The 16,594-nt window shown below is 46.5% G+C and overlaps 1 protein-coding gene across 4 annotated transcripts; it reads left to right on the top strand.

Moving 5' to 3' along the window:
• Positions 1–637: 637 nt before the first annotated feature.
• LOC134983612 (zinc finger protein OZF-like) lies at positions 638–13,413 on the top strand. Of its 4 annotated transcripts, none has more exons than XM_063949285.1 (5): positions 638–814; positions 2,062–2,199; positions 3,916–4,104; positions 8,487–8,577; positions 12,181–13,413. In XM_063949285.1, exons 2-5 carry the CDS (start codon positions 2,122–2,124, stop codon positions 13,239–13,241), a joined length of 1,419 nt encoding a protein of 472 aa, XP_063805355.1. In that variant the 5' UTR covers positions 638–814; positions 2,062–2,121; the 3' UTR covers positions 13,242–13,413. The 4 variants fall into 4 exon arrangements, with proteins under 4 accessions (XP_063805355.1, XP_063805354.1, XP_063805357.1 ...); XM_063949284.1 differs by having other exon boundaries at positions 2,059–2,199; XM_063949287.1 differs by lacking the exon at positions 638–814 and adding an exon at positions 857–1,802.
• The last annotated feature ends 3,181 nt before the right edge of the window (positions 13,414–16,594 follow it).

Raw genomic sequence — 16,594 nt, 5'->3', positions numbered from 1 at the left:
AGAAATGGGAGAGCTGCACCTGCTGGGGTCATCAGCATTACATAAAATAGGGACATATTCATGTAGAAAATATAAGGACACTTGGCAAATATATACAATGCAGGAATAAATCAAACACCTGCCTCACACACATATATAATACCACATACATGTCAGTCACAAGGTCATAAATACTTTAGTTCATACTTGCCTACCTGACCCTCTCCATGAGGGAGAAAATGCTCTGTTCCTGGACTTTCCTGGTAATGTAGAATTGCCATCACCTGTGGTGAAACACCTTTCTTATCAATTAACTAGCTCACCACAGGTGATGGCAATCATACATTACCAGGAAAGTCCAGGAACAGAGCATTTTCTCCCTCATGGAGAGGGTCAGGTGGGCAAGTATGCTTTAGTTTCCCTATAACACCCAGGAGAGAAGCATTGTATACATATTATGCCTCCATCTGGCGGCCATTATGGTGTGGCCATAATATTACGTATAATGTCTCCTAGACGACGACGTACAAGCTGTCAGACTTGTTTATAGTAGCTCATCTTTGCCCGGTCTGCAGCATTAAATCAAAGAGGAGAAATATATGGTTATTTGGTGTCTTCTGTGTAGGCGCCATTTTCGAAAAGACGTCGTATGTTTGTAATGCAATGTTGGTCTTCGGAAAAATGGCCGTCAGGTAAACAGATACTGTGCATTTGAATAGGGGAACTCTAGTGTTTCAATGAGACAGCAGGAGGAGAACAAAGATACGGAGACAGCGCTATCTGCCAGCCTGACAGACACCCCATCACCCAGACCCCCTACACCTGCATATAACAGGTCAGTGTTATGCTGTGTGTGACCTGTGTATAGGGATCAGTGTGTATCAGGGGTGTGATATCAGTGTGTGACCTGTGTATAGGGATCAGTGTGTATCAGGTGTGTTATATCAGTGTGTGACCTGTGTATAGGAATCAGTGTGTATCAGGTGTGTGATATCAGTGTGACCTGTGTATAGGAATCAGTGTGTTGGGGTGTGATATCAGTGTGTGACCTGTGTATTGGGATCAGTGTGTATCAGTGGTGTGAAATCAGTGTGTGACCTGTGTATAGGGATCAGTGTGTATCACGGGTGTGATATCGGTGTGTGACCTGTGTATAGGGATCAGTGTGTATCAGGGGTGTGATATCAGTGTGTGACCTGTGTATAGGGATCAGTGTGTATCACGGGTGTGATATCGGTGTGTGACCTGTGTATAGGGATCAGTGTGTATCAGGGGTGTGATATCAGTGTGTGACCTGTGTATAGGGATCAGTGTGTATCAGGGGTGTGATATCGGTGTGTGACCTGTGTATAGGGATCGGTGTGTATCAGGGGAGTGATATCAGTGTGTGACCTGTGTATAGGGATCAGTGTGTATCAGGGGTGTGATATCAGTGTGTATCAGGGGTGTGATATCAGTGTGTGCCCTGTGTATAGGGATCAGTGTGTATCAGGGGTGTGATATCAGTGTGACCTTTGTATAGGGATCAGTGTGTATCAGGGGTGTGATATCGGTGTGTGACCTGTGTATAGGGATCAGTGTGTATCAGGGGTGTGATATCGGTGTGTGACCTGTGTATAGGGATCAGTGTGTATCAGGGGTGTGATATCAGTGTGTGACCTGTGTATAGGGATCAGGGGTGTGATATCAGTGTGTGACCTGTGTATAGGGATCAGTGTGTATCAGGGGTGTGACATCAGGGGCGTTGAGCTTCTCCATTTTTGTTTAAAGTAATTTTTAAGGAATAACCCTGAAAAATGATTTAAGTAGAAGAAAAGTAGAATGTAAGTATACATAACACACGTTTTTTTTTTTGTTTGTTTTTTGTCAAACTTGAATAACATTCATGTTTCATAAATATAAGAACATGTAAAGTCAGAAATAGACATGAAAACTACTCAGGAGAGTTACGAATGACGCTGTGTTTTCAGAAAATAATCAACTTTATTTATAAGTCTCAATTAATATTCTATATTTAGCATTATCAGCAGAAAGTCTGGCTCCAACATTTTATGTCTCATTAGATTTTATTTTTTTCAGTAGTGATTACAGCTGGTTCTGCCCCCTCCCCCATCGGGATCTTAGCCAGTCAGAGTCCTAAGGATGGACAAGGAGAGGAGTTACATGACTGAAGAGATATTGAACCTGACCTTGGAGATCATCTACCTACTGACTGGGGAGGTGAGGGGTTATTGCAGTATCACAGTGACATCACTCTTACCTCTATTACTGATACCCCTTTTACACTTGCAGCACGGGTCGCAGCCGGGAGCCTGACTTGGCTGCGACCCAAGCTACAGCCCCCTTCTATACCCCTTTTCCACTCAGCTCACCAACCCGGCATATTGCCGGGTTGGTGACGCTGACGCGGCAGGGGCGGTGCTGGGAGATCACATGATTTCCCAGCGCCGCCCTTCCATACACTGTGAACGGGAGCAACACTGCTTTCGTTCACACTACACAGCTTACCGGGTTGAACACGTGTTCAACTCGGCAAGCTACCCGGGTAGGATTCCTGGATCACTTGATCCGGGAATTTGCAGGGGATGCCATTTCCACTAGGAAAAAACACGGGTAAATGCGCGCCCCCGCGCATTTACCCGTGTTTTTAGAGCTAGTGGAAAAGGGGTATAACACAGGGACCTGGCTGGGGAGGTGAGGGAGCCTGGGAGTGTCACAGTGATATCACTCTTATCTCTATTACTAACATGGGGACCTGACTAGGGAGGTGAGGAAGTCTGGGAGCGTCACAGTGTCATCACTCTTATCTCTATTACTAACACAGGGACCTGACTGGGGAGGTGAGGGAGTCTGGGAGCGTCACAGTGCCATCACTCTTATCTCTATTACTAACACAGGGACCTGACTGGGGAGGTGAGGGAGTCTGGGAGTTTCACAGTGACATCACTCATCTCTAGTACTAATACAGGGATGTGACTGGGGAGGTGAGGGGTTATTGCAGTATCACAGTGACATTACTCTTACCTCTATTACAAACACAGGGATCTGACTGGGGTGGTGAGGGAGTCTGGGAGTGTCACAGTGAAATCACTCTTATCTCTATTACTAACAAAGGGACCTGACTGGGGAAGTGAGGGAGTCTGGAAGTGTCACAGGGACGTCACTCTTATCTCTATTACTAACAAAGGGACCTGACTGGAAGTGTCACAGTGACGTCACTCTTATCTTTATTACTAACACAGGGACCTGACTGGGGAGGTGAGGGAGTCTAGGAGTGTCACAGTATCATCACTCTTATCTCTATTACTAACAAAGGGACCTGACTGGGGAAGTGAGGGAGTCTGGAAGTGTCACAGGGACGTCACTCTTATCTCTATTACTAACAAAGGGACCTGACTGGAAGTGTCACAGTGACGTCACTCTTATCTTTATTACTAACACAGGGAACTGACTGGGGAGGTGAGGGAGTCTAGGAGTGTCACAGTAACATCATTCTTATCTCTATTACTAACATGGGGACCTGACTGGAGAGGTGAGGAGGGAGTCTGGGAGTGTCACAGTGACATCACTCTTATCTCTATTACTAATACAGGGGCATGACTGGGGAGGTGAGGGAATATGGGGTTGTCAAAGTGACATCTCTCTTATCTCTATTACTAACACAGAGACCTGACTGGGGAGGTGAGGGGGTCTGGGAGTGTCACAGTGACGTCACTCTTATCTCTATAACTAACCCAGGGACCTGACTGGGGAGGTGATGGGGTCTGCGAGTGTCACAGTGACATCGCTCTTATCTCTATTACTAACACAGGGTCCTTACTGGGGAGGTGAGGGACTCTAAGAGGGTAACAGTGACATCACATGTGTTTATTACTACAAAGTTTATTACATTTGTTATGAATAGTTGTATTTTTTAATGTTACTCTTAACACACAGGATTACACAGTAGTGAAGAAGTCCACTGTGGTCTTGATTCCAAGTAGTAGCCATCGTCTGTCAGGAGAACTGAGCAAGAACCAGAGCCCCATCACAGTGCCTCCACCTCGCTCACTGGTACATGAGAGGCACAATGACCAGAAGATCCTGGAACTCACCAACAAGATCATTCAGCTACTGACTGGAGAGGTGACTGCTGGGAATGAGACATTATACACTAACACCAGGGGATGTGTCTGGGTGATGACTGTATCATTGTGTGTGTCAGGTTCCTATAAGGTGTGAGGACGTCACGTCTATCTCTCCATGGAGGAGTGGGAGTATATAGAGGAACACAGTGGTCTGTACAAGGACGTGATGAAGGAGAATCACCGGCCCCTCACATCACTTTTAAAAGGACACATTGCAAATATTTTGGAGTCCATCTACATAAACACACCATTTGTTCAGTATTTTGGTCTCTTCATCAGCAGGCACGGGCTTAATGACATATGGGATAGTTTATCAAACTATTAGTGTGTGTTTTTCTCCCCAGTGACCTCTTCAGCAAGGTCCTATTAGTTGACCGTTGTACGAGGGTGTTTCAATAAGTAAGGTAACAAGACCTCTCACGTGTAATATTCTCTATTTCTTTCTAATTCCCCACCAGGCCAGAGCAGATAGACCACAACTGTCCCTCATGGCCATTAGACTGTGCCTCATATCAGTCATACTGTCCCAACATCAGGTGTAAGATGGTGGGGCTGGTGGAAACATGGTCACACTTTGAGGTGGGTGGTGTGATCAGATTTCTGCGTGTAAAGGGCACATCAGCAGCTGGAATTCATCGCCAACTTGTCAAGGTGTATGGTGATAATGTTATGTCATGGGAACAGGTTTGGGTTTGGTGTGCTGCCATTGATAATGGCAGGACAGACGTTCAAGATGAGCAGCGATCCGGCTGGCCAAGCACGTCCACCACAGTGGACACTGTGCACAACATCATTCATGAGCAACCGACTTCAGGTGCTTGACACTCATTTCATCTATGCCGGGGTACCGTTGGAGAAAATGCTTAGACAAGTATGAGGACTATGTGGGAAAATAATCTATATCAGGGCCCAATGGGATCGGAGCCAGTCAGTGTCTATTCCGACCCCCCACCCCCTTCCATGAGCATTTAAATGATGGTCTCATTACTATGGAATGTCCCATCACTCTTTTCTCTGTGTGTCTTCTTTCCTGGCTACAGGAGCTTGCCGGGGGTGGCTACAGTATGTGATCCTGATAGGATCACCCACCAGGATTGGCTGACTGCTCTGCAGCTGCTCCGCCTCCACTGTTCTCTCGGAGCCAACTAAAAACACCATAAATGTTTTATTTTGTAATTGTATGAAACCGTTTCCAAAAATGTCCCCAAATTGTTGATTTTTAAAAAATAATTGATCAGTTTGTATAAAGATCAGCTTTTTACCCTATATTCAGTATAATTTTAATACCATATCTGCGTAGTTCTTGATAAAATGATACTGAATCGGGTTTAAATGGCTGTTATTTACAGAGTTTGCTAATAAAAAAAAATATTTGGGGTGATATTTCTGGAAAAAATATAACCAGTTAAGTGGTTAATAAGCCTGGATCACTGAACATCTTATGATAGTCAACCATTGGATATTGTTAAGAAGAGCTGCTACAGTATATGGCAATATTCAAATCAATAATCCATAATAGAGTTGTCTAGTACATTGTTCCATTTTATATGTGATCAGATTGAGGCTGATGCTGCAGCATTTTCGTCCTGTACATTATTCCCTGATGCTGACATTTGATTGATATGATGCTGCAGTCGTTTCATCCTGTACACTTTTCCCTGATGCTGACATTTAATTGAGTCTGATTCTGGAGCCATTTCATCCTGTACACTATTCCCTGATGCTGACATTTAATTGAGTCTGATTCTGGAGCCATTTCATCCTGTACACTATTCCCTGATGCTGACATTTAATTGAGTCTGATTCTGGAGCCATTTCATCCTGTACACTATTCCCTGATGCTGACATTTAATTGAGTCTGATTCTGGAGCCATTTCATCCTGTACACTATTCCCTGATGCTGACATTTAATTGAGTCTGATTCTGGAGCCATTTCATCCTGTACACTATTCCCTGATGCTGACATTTGATTGAGTCTGATTCTGCAGCAATTTCATCCTGTACACTATTCCCTGATGCTGACATTTGAGTGACTCTAATACTGCAGTCATTTCGTCCTGTGCCCTCATGCTGACATTTGATTGAGTCTGATGCAGCAGCTGTTTCGTCCTGTACATTATTCCCTGATGCTGACATTTGATTGATATGATGCAGCAGCTGTTTCGTCCTGTACACTATTCCCTGATGCTGACATTTGATTGAGTCTGATGCTGCAGCCGTTTCATCCTGTTCACTATTCCCTGATGCTGACATTTGATTGAGTCTGATGCTGCAGCCGTTTCATCCTGTTCACTATTCCCTGATGCTGACATTTGATTGAGCATGATGCTGCAGCCGTTTCATCCTGTTCACTTTTCCCTGATGCTGACATTTGAGTGAGTCTGATGCTGCAACCATTTCATCCTGTTCACTATTCCCTGATGCTGACATTTGAGTGAGTCTGATGCTGCAGCTGTTTCATCCTGTACACTTTTCCCTGATGCTGACATTTGAGTGAGTCTGATGCTGCAGCCGTTTCATCCTGTACACTATTCCCTGATGCTGACATTTGATTGAGTCTGATGCAGCAGCTGTTTCGTCCTGTACATTATTCCCTGATGCTGACATTTGATTGATATGATGCAGCAGCTGTTTCGTCCTGTACACTATTCCCTGATGCTGACATTGGATTGAGTTTGATGCTGCAGCCGTTTCATCCTGTACACTATTCCCTGATGCTGACATTTGAGTGAGTCTGATGCTGCAGCCATTTTATCCTGTTCACTATTCCCTGATGCTGACATTTGAGTGAGTCTGATGCTGCAGCCGTTTCATCCTGTACACTTTTCCCTGATGCTGACATTTGAGTGAGTCTGATGCTGCAGCCGTTTCATCCTGTACACTATTCCCTGATGCTGACATTTGATTGAGTCTGATGCAGCAGCTGTTTCGTCCTGTACATTATTCCCTGATGCTGACATTTGATTGATATGATGCAGCAGCTGTTTCGTCCTGTACACTATTCCCTGATGCTGACATTTGAGTGAGTCTGATGCTGCAGCCGTTTCATCCTGTACACTTTTCCCTGATGCTGACATTTGAGTGAGTCTGATGCTGCAGCCGTTTCATCCTGTTCACTATTCCCTGATGCTGACATTTGAGTGAGTCTGATGCTGCAGCCGTTTCATCCTGTACACTTTTCCCTGATGCTGACATTTGAGTGAGTCTGATGCTGCAGTCGTTTCATCCTGTACACTTTTCTCTGATGCTGACATTTGATTGAGTCTGATGCTGCAGCCGTTTCATCCTGTACACTTTTCCCTGATGCTGACATTTAAGTGAGTCTGATACTGCAGTCGTTTCGTCCTGTGCCCTCATGCTGACATTTGATTGAGTCTGATGCTGCAGCCGTTTCATCCTGTACACTATTCCGTGATGCTGAAATTTGAGTGAGTCTGATGCTGCAGCCGTTTCATCCTGTTCACTATTCCGTGATGCTGAAATTTGATTGATTCTGATGCTGCAGCCATTTTCGACCTGTACACTACTCCCTGATGCTGACATTTGATTGAGTCTGATGCTGCAGCCGATTCATCTTGGACACTATTCCCTGATGCTGATTTATTCAGCCTCAGGAGACTCGGCCTTTATCTCTTCTGGTATATGTATCCTGTGCATCCACTAGTGATGACAACTGCTGTTGCGGGCATGATTTACAGAGTCTGATGGGAGATGGTAGACTGCAGTTACTATGTGTGGTGGTGTTCGGCACAGGTGGTCTTCTGTATGCCGGCGGTCGGGCTCCCGGCGCTCAGTATACCGGCGCCGGGAGCCCGACCGCCAGCATACCTACACTTATTTTTCCTCATGAAGGTCCACGACCCCCATAGAGGGAGAATAAAATAGTGTGGCGCGCCACCGTGCCCGTAGCGTGGCGAGCCCGCAAGGGGCTCATTTGCGCTCGCCACACTGTCGGTCAGCCGGCGGTTGGGCTCCCGGCGCCGGTATGCTGGTCGTCGGGAGCCCGACCGCCGGCCAGCCGTAGTGAACCCGTTTGGCACGAGTCACTGTGCTTGCTGTACTTCTGTCTCCTCTCTTATCTTGCTTTTCATGTTCCATATAAGTGAAAATAAAAATTGGAACACATATAATGTTTTTTTTATTAGCAATTCAAAGGAAGGGGGCACAAACTTTTGCTTTTACATCACTGTACTGCCTTTTGACCGCATTACGAGTAATCGGGGAACACCCAGGTCAATGTAGTGATTAAAAAAAAGCACATCGAGCCAATATAAGAAAGACTATGCAATAAAGCAGTATGTATCTGATTTGCCTTCCTACATTTATTAAACCGGGTATTCTCAGAATGTATATAGTTTAATTCTTTTGTGTTTCGTTAAGGATGAAAACTCGAGAGAAGCGAGTGTTCAGACGTGTGTGATGGGTGATCAGCCGTGTAAGGAGGAGGAAATCCCTACAGGTATCAGCACAGGTGAGTAATAATCAAGTGCAGCAGTCTCTAGTTTTACACCCTCATCTGTCAGTGCAGACTAATATGCCTGTCAGTGTGCCCGGAGCGTCCCAGTCCCTGTCATTAGTGTGCCCAGAGCGGCCCAATCCCTGTCATTAGTGTGCCCAGAGCGGCCCAATCCCTGTCATAAGTGTGCCTGGAGCGTCCCAGTCCCTGTCATTAGTGTGCCCAGAGCGGCCCAATCCCTGTCATTAGTGTGCCCAGAGCGGCCCAATTCCTGTCATTAGTGTGCCCAGAGCGGCCCAATCCCTGTCATTAGTGTGCCCAGAGCGGCCCAATCCCTGTCAATAGTGTGCCCCGAGCGGCCCAATCCCTGTCATTAGTGTGCCCAGAGCGGCCCAATCCCTGTCATTAGTGTGCCCCGAGCGGCCCAATCCCTGTCATTAGTGTGCCCAGAGTGGCCCAATCCCTGTCATTAGTGTGCCCCGAGCGGCCCAATCCCTGTCATTAGTGTATCCAGAGCGGCCCAATCCCTGTCATTAGTGTGCCCAGAGCGGCCCAATCCCTGTCATTAGTGTGCCCCGAGCGGCCCAATCCCTGTCATTAGTGTGCCCAGAGCGGCCCAATCCCTGTCATTAGTGTGCCCCAAGCGGCCCAATCCCTGTCATTAGTGTGCCCAGAGCGGCCCAATCCCTGTCATTAGTGTGCCCCGAGCGGCCCAATCCCTGTCATTAGTGTGCCCAGAGCGGCCCAATCCCTGTCATTAGTGTGCCCCGAGCGGCCCAATCCCTGTCATTAGTGTGCCCAGAGCGGCCCAATCCCCGTCATTAGTATGCCCAGAGCGGCCCAATCCCTGTCATTAGTGTGCCCAGAGCGGCCCAATCCCTGTCATTAGTGTGCCCCGAGCGGCCCAATCCCTGTCATTAGTGTGCCCAGAGCGGCCCAATCCCTGTCATTAGTGTGCCCCGAGCGGCCCAATCCCTTTCATTAGTGTGCCCGGAGCGTCCCAGTCCCTGTCATTAGTGTGCCCAGAGCGGCCCAATCCCTGTCATTAGTGTGCCCGGAGCGGCCCAATCCCTGTCATAAGTGTGCCTGGAGCGTCCCAGTCCCTGTCATTAGTGTGCCCAGAGCGGCCCAATCCCTGTCATTAGTGTGCCCAGAGCGGCCCAATTCCTGTCATTAGTGTGCCCAGAGCGGCCCAATCCCTGTCATTAGTGTGCCCCGAGCGGCCCAATCCCTGTCATTAGTGTGCCCAGAGCGGCCCAATCCCTGTCATTAGTGTGCCCCGAGCGGCCCAATCCCTTTCATTAGTGTGCCCAGAGCGGCCCAATCCCTGTCATTAGTGTGCCCAGAGCGGCCCAATCCCTGTCATTAGTGTGCCCAGAGCGACCCAATCCCTGTCATTAGTGTGCCCCGAGCTGCCCAATCCCTGTCATTACTGTGCCCCGAGCGGCCCAATCCCTGTCATTAGTGTGCCCAGAGCGACCCAATCCCTGTCATTAGTGTGCCCAGAGCGGCCCAATCCCTGTCATTAGTGTGCCCAGAGCGGCCCAATCCCTGTCATTACTGTGCCCCGAGCGGCCCAATCCCTGTAGTTATCTTCATAAAAATTGATGGTTATGTGTCCCATTCCTGCTGTGCGCAGTCGTTGAACCCCCTCCCACCGCAATCCTCCACCCCCTACCCACACACACAGCTCCCACCGTCACAAAGGCACTGACCACCGGGAGAAGAGGACCACTGCTCTGGCACACAGGGTACTTATAGTGGGGGAGAGGAGGAGCAGGGGACGGGCTGAGGTAACTCAACATATGGCGTGTTCATATTACTAGTGTTTTAGCGAAACACCTAAGAAACCATCAGTGTTTTATAAATGTTCTATTTAGTTTAGAACTTTCTTTCCTTGCTCTTTCTTTCTCTTTCTCTTTTTTTCTTTCTTTCTTTCTTTCTTTCTTTCTTTCTTTCTTTCTTTCTTTCTTTCTTTCTTTCTTTCTTTCTTTCTTTCTTTCTTTCTTTCTCTCTCTCTCTCTCTCTCTCTCTCTCTCTTTCTTTTTCTCTTTCTTTTTCTCTTTCTCTCTCTCTTTCTTTTTCTCTTTCTCTCTCTTTCTTTTTCTCTTTCTCTTTCTCTCTCTTTCTTTCTTTCTCTCTCTCTCTCTTTCTTTTTCTCTCTTTCTCTCTCTCTCTCTTTCTTTTTCTCTCTTTCTCTCTCTCTCTCTCTCTCTCTCTCTCTCTCTTTCTTTTTCTCTTTCTCTCTCTCTCTCTCTCTCTCTCTCTCTCTCTCTCTCTCTCTCTTTCTTTTTCTCTTTCTCTCTCTTTCTTTTTCTCTTTCTCTCTCTTTCTTTTTCTCTTTCTTTCTGTCTTTCTTTCTGTCTTTAACTGCAACGTCTGTACGGACGGTGAGAGAGGTGGTAGAATAACTGGAACGTCTGTACGGACGCTGAGAGAGACGCTAGAATAATTGGAACGTCTGTACGGACGGTGAGAGAGACGGTAGAATAACTGGAACGTCTGTACGGACGGTGAGAGAGACGGTAGAATAACTAGAATGTCTGTATGGACGCTGAGAGAGACGCTAGATTAATTGGAACGTCTGTACAGATGGTGAGAGAGACGGTAGAATAACTGGAACGCTTGTACGGACAGTGAGAGAGGTGGTAGAATAACTGGAACGTCTGTATGGACGGTGAGAGAGACGGTAGAATAACTAGAATGTCTGTATGGACGCTGAGAGAGACGCTAGATTAATTGGAACGTCTGTACAGATGGTGAGAGAGACGGTAGAATAACTGGAACGCTTGTACGGACAGTGAGAGAGGTGGTAGAATAACTGGAACGTCTGTACGGATGGTGAGAGAGACGGTAGAATAACTGGAATGTTTGTACGCATGGTGAGAGAGATGGTAGAATAACTGGAACGTCTGTACGGACAGTGAGAGAGACGGTAGAATAACTGGAACGTCTGTACGGACAGTGAGATAATTGGAAACAGGACAACAAGTTACTCCCAGAGTAAACAATAAGCTGATGCAGGGCCCGACAGTATTGCGGCTCACGTACTGGACCCGTATAGTGCATGTGCAGTACAGGTCCTGCGTCATTGGACGCACTACATCTGCAAACTATCAGTGATTGAGTGACGACCGCCGTTTCCCAAAACGGAGGCGTGTTGCCTCTGATTTTCGGGCGGGCCAATGCCAAGGTCTCTGTCAGAAGAATGAGCTTTCATGAGCTCTATGTAGGGACTGCAGCGGAAGCCTTGCGTGACCCCATAGGTCATGCAGCCGGCCGATGGTGGTTTTTGCGAGCTTATGCAAATGCCGATTTAAACTCCTTCCCGGGTGTACATCCATGATTGTGAATGTGTAAGGGCTGAGATGGTGACCGTCAGCATCCATACACGCTGTAATACCGCCTCCCTCACCACCCTGCGGTAATATTCCTCACCTCGCTCACCACCCCAGCTCCGGGGTCCTCTGTCCATTATAAATCAAAGACGCCCATCTAGAAGAGGCACAATTTCAGTAAAAACAGAACATTCCTTGTTTCTAAAAAATGTAGCGTGCACCTCATCCATCTTTTTCTCCAATATATGTCTCTCACTTTATACCGTTACTGTATTTGCAGGTCATGAGCACCAGCAATGGAATACCACAGAGAGACCTGGCTGTGAAATAGAAGATAACCCCGTCTTGCAAGGTCCTCCAGCAGGGACCACCGTTGATCAAGAGATACGTCCAGAACATCACACTGCCACGACATCACCTGATCCCTCTAATCCGGAGGAGTGTTCTGATAAACCAGATATGGTGACGCATAGTACAGATACTATAGGTGGGACATTCTTTCCATGCCCCGACTATGATAAGTGCTTTGCCCATAATGTCAGTGTTATATCACAGCAGAACAGTCACACGGCGGAGAAGCAGTTTCCATGCTGTACATGTGGGAAAAGCTTTGCACAGAAAGCCACGCTCATTCGCCATCAGAGGATCCACACCGGGGAGAAACCTTTTCCCTGCTTCGTGTGTGGGAAATGTTTTACGCAGAAATCCGACCTGGTGGTGCACCAACGGATCCACACCAACGAGAAGCCCTATTCCTGCTCCGAGTGCGGGAAATGTTTTACCCAGAAGTCAACTCTGGTGGCACACCAGAAATTCCACACCCGCGAGAAGCCCTTCGCCTGCGCCGACTGCGGCAAATGCTTCACCCGGAAGTCGGACCTCAGTAAGCACCAGCGAATCCACAGCGGCGAAAAGCCTTTCACCTGCTCCGATTGCGGCAAATGTTTCATACGCAAGCCGGACCTGGTCAAACACCAGCGAATCCACACCGGGGAGAAGCCCTTTATTTGTTCGGAGTGCGGGTCCTGCTTCACACATAAACCCAATCTGGTGGCGCATCAGCGCATTCACAAGGGGGAGAGGCCGTTCGCCTGCTCGGACTGTGGGAAGTGTTTCACCCAGAAAGCCAGCCTGCTCGACCATCAGAGGATTCACACTGGGGAGAAACCGTTTGCCTGTTCCGATTGTGGGAAATGTTTTACGCAGAGATCCATTCTATTTAAACATCAAACCATTCACACCGGCGCCAAGCCGTTCATCTGCTCCTACTGTGGGAAATGCTTCAAGCTGAAATCCGACATCGTTAGACATCAGAGGATCCACACCCATCACCACCGGTGAGGACTGGTTGTATCTCCTGTCCTGGACGATGAACTCCTATTATCGGGACCCTCCGATATATCTTTCAGCATCTTTACCTGGATGGAAATGCTTTCAGTTGGCACCTTGTGTATTTTTGTTGTACTAGTCTGTTTTTGGTATTAATATTATTAAAGTAATAATGTTATCCTGACAGTGTTAACTCTGCTGCCGCAATTTTACTAAATATTTGCCGTTACAAGCCCGCCGGAAAATGGGTGTTTTCTGGGAATAAGCCGCAAATATTGATGAATAGGCCTCTTCGGAGCCCCTGTCTTGTTAGAATAAAGGAGGAGCAGACTCTGGTAGCCTATTGTTATATTACAGATGGAACAGACTGGTATCAAGTTATTGAATGTATTACAGGTGGAGCAGGCTCTGGTGATCTGTTATACAGGTGTGCCCTGTTATTCTATTACTAACTGAGCAGGCTCTGACGTCCTGCTATAATGTATTGGGTATATAATATAAGGGTGAAGCCGACTGGTGTTATATTTATCTAACACAAATCTGTACACGATAAAGAGAAAAGGGCGCTCATAGAGGTCAATCCAATTGACTGCGCGTTCATCGAGGCGTAAGTGCACTCACAGGTTTTTGTTTGCCAGTCCGCAGAGGAAGGAGCTTACTCAGATTGGCTGTCAGATGAGTCCAGGTGGTCTGCATCCAACAACACAGGCCCCGGGCTTGGAGTGCCTACAAAATAACATTACAGAGACAGGACACTGGGGTCTGCTCCATATGTATTTTACAGTGTATGAGGAAATAACATTATATAGACAGGGCGGGGACACCGGAGTCTGCTCCATATATATTATACCGTGTATGAGGAAATAACATTACAAAGACAGAAAACACCAGAGTCTGCTCCATCTGCATAATACAATGTATAAGGGAATAACATTACGCCGACAGGAGATACCAGAGTCTGCTCCATATGTATTATACCGTGTATGAGGGTATAACGTGACACAGACAGGAGACACCAGAGTCTGCTCCATATGTATAATACCGTGTTTCAGGGTATAACGTGACACAGACAGGAGACTCCAAAGTCGGCTGTTATACGTATTATACTGCGTATGAGGGAATAACATTAGAGAGACAGGAGACACCGGAGTCTGCTCCATATGTATTATACCGGGTATGAGGGAATAACATTATACATGCAGGAGACACCAGAGTCTGCTCCATATGTATTATACTGCGTATGAGGGAATAACATTATACAGGCAGGAGACACCAGAGTCTGCTCCATCTGCATAATACAATGTATAAGGGAATAACATTACGCCGACAGGAGATACCAGAGTCTGCTCCATATGTATTATATCAGGAATGAGGGAATAACATTACAGACAGTAGACACCAGAGTGTGCTCCATATGTATAATACTGTGTATGAGGGTATAACGTGACACAGACAGGAGACACAGAGTCTGCTCCATATGTATTATACTGCGTATGAGGGAATAATATTACACAGACAGTAGACACCAGAGTCTACTTCATATGTATTATACAGCATATGATAAAATAACATTACACAGACAGACACCAGTCTGCTCCATAGGTATTATACCATGTATGATAAAATAACAATGGCCCTCATTCCGAGTTGTTCGCTCGGTGTTTTTCATCGCATCGCAGTGAGAATCCGCTTAGTGCGCATGCGCAATGTTCGCACTGCGACTGCGCCAAGTAATTTTGCTATGATAAAAGTAATTTTACTCACGGCTTTTTCATCGCTCCGGCGATCGCATTGTGATTGACAGGAAATGGGTGTTACTGGGCGGAAGCACGGCGTTTTATGGGCGTGTAGCTGAAAACGCTACCGTTTCCGGAAAAAACGCAGGAGTGGCCGGAGAAACGGTGGGAGTGCCTGGGCGAACGCTGGGTGTGTTTATGACGTCAACCAGGAACGAAAAACACTGAACTGATCGCACAGGCAGAGTAAGTCTGAAGCTACTCTAAAACTGCTAAGTCGTTTGTGATCGCACTATTGCGCATACTTCGGTCGCAATTTTAAGAAGCTAAGATTCACTCCCAGTAGGCGGCGGCTTAGCGTGTGTAACTCTGCTAAAATCGCCTTGCGAGCGATCAACTCGGAATGAGGGCCATTATACAGGCAGGAGACACCAGAGTCTGCTCCATATGTATTATACAGCGTATGATAAAATAACATTATACAGACAGGAAACACCAGAGTCTACTCCATATGTATTATATCGTATATGAGGGAATAACATTATACAGGCAGGAGACACCAGAGTCTACTCCATATGTATTACACCGTGTATGAGGGAATAACATTAGAGAGACAGGAAACACCAGTCTGCTCCATAGGTATTATACCATGTATGATAAAATAACATTATACAGGCAGGAGACACCAGAGTCTGCTACATATGTATTATACAGCGTATGATAAAATAACATTATACAGACAGGAGACACCAGAGTCTACTCCATATGTATTATATCGTATATGAGGGAATAACATTATACAGGCAGGAGACACCAGAGTCTACTCCATATGTATTATACTGTGTATGAGGGAATAACGCATACAGGCAGGAGACACCAGAGTCTGCTCCATGTGTATTATACAGCATATGATAAAATAACATTACACAGACAGGAGACACCAGAGTCTGCTCCATATGTATTATACTGTATATAAGGGAATAATATTATACAGGCAGGAGACACCATAGTCTGCTCCATGTGTATTATACTGTGTATGAGGGCATAACGCATAGAGGCAGGAGACACCAGAGTCTGCTCCATGTGTATTATACCGTATATGAGGAAATAACATTATACAGGCAGGAGACACCAGAGTCTGCTCCATGTGTATTATACTGTGTATGAGGGAATAACGCATAGAGGCAGGAGACACCAGAGTCTGCTCCATGTGTAGTATACCGTATATGAGGAAATAACATTATACAGGCAGGAGACACCAGAGTCTGCTCCATATGTATTATACCGTGTACGAGGGAATAACATTATACAGGCAGGAGACACCATAGTCTGCTCCATATGTGTTATACAGTATATGAGGCAATAACACTAAACAAAAAGGGCACTGGAGTCTGCTCCACCTGTAATATATGCACAGTTCCGGTCTGCACGCTGCGTTCCACCTGACGTATTAGTATATGTCCATACTTCATGGTCACTGGGGTGAGAGACACATGACCTGACAACAAGTGGTAAGGAGTGATGGCTATACAAATTAGGGGATGTGGTTACTTAGTGTGTAGCAGTGTTTTGTTTTTACCCTGTATGTGTGTATGAACCCCCGCATGGAGCTTCTTGCGCTCGCCCCTT

Source organism: Pseudophryne corroboree, assembly GCF_028390025.1.
Source record: "Pseudophryne corroboree isolate aPseCor3 chromosome 3 unlocalized genomic scaffold, aPseCor3.hap2 SUPER_3_unloc_2, whole genome shotgun sequence".
In the NCBI taxonomy this organism is placed as follows: domain Eukaryota; kingdom Metazoa; phylum Chordata; class Amphibia; order Anura; family Myobatrachidae; genus Pseudophryne; species Pseudophryne corroboree.
This window is presented reverse-complemented; position numbering and strand designations above follow the sequence as displayed.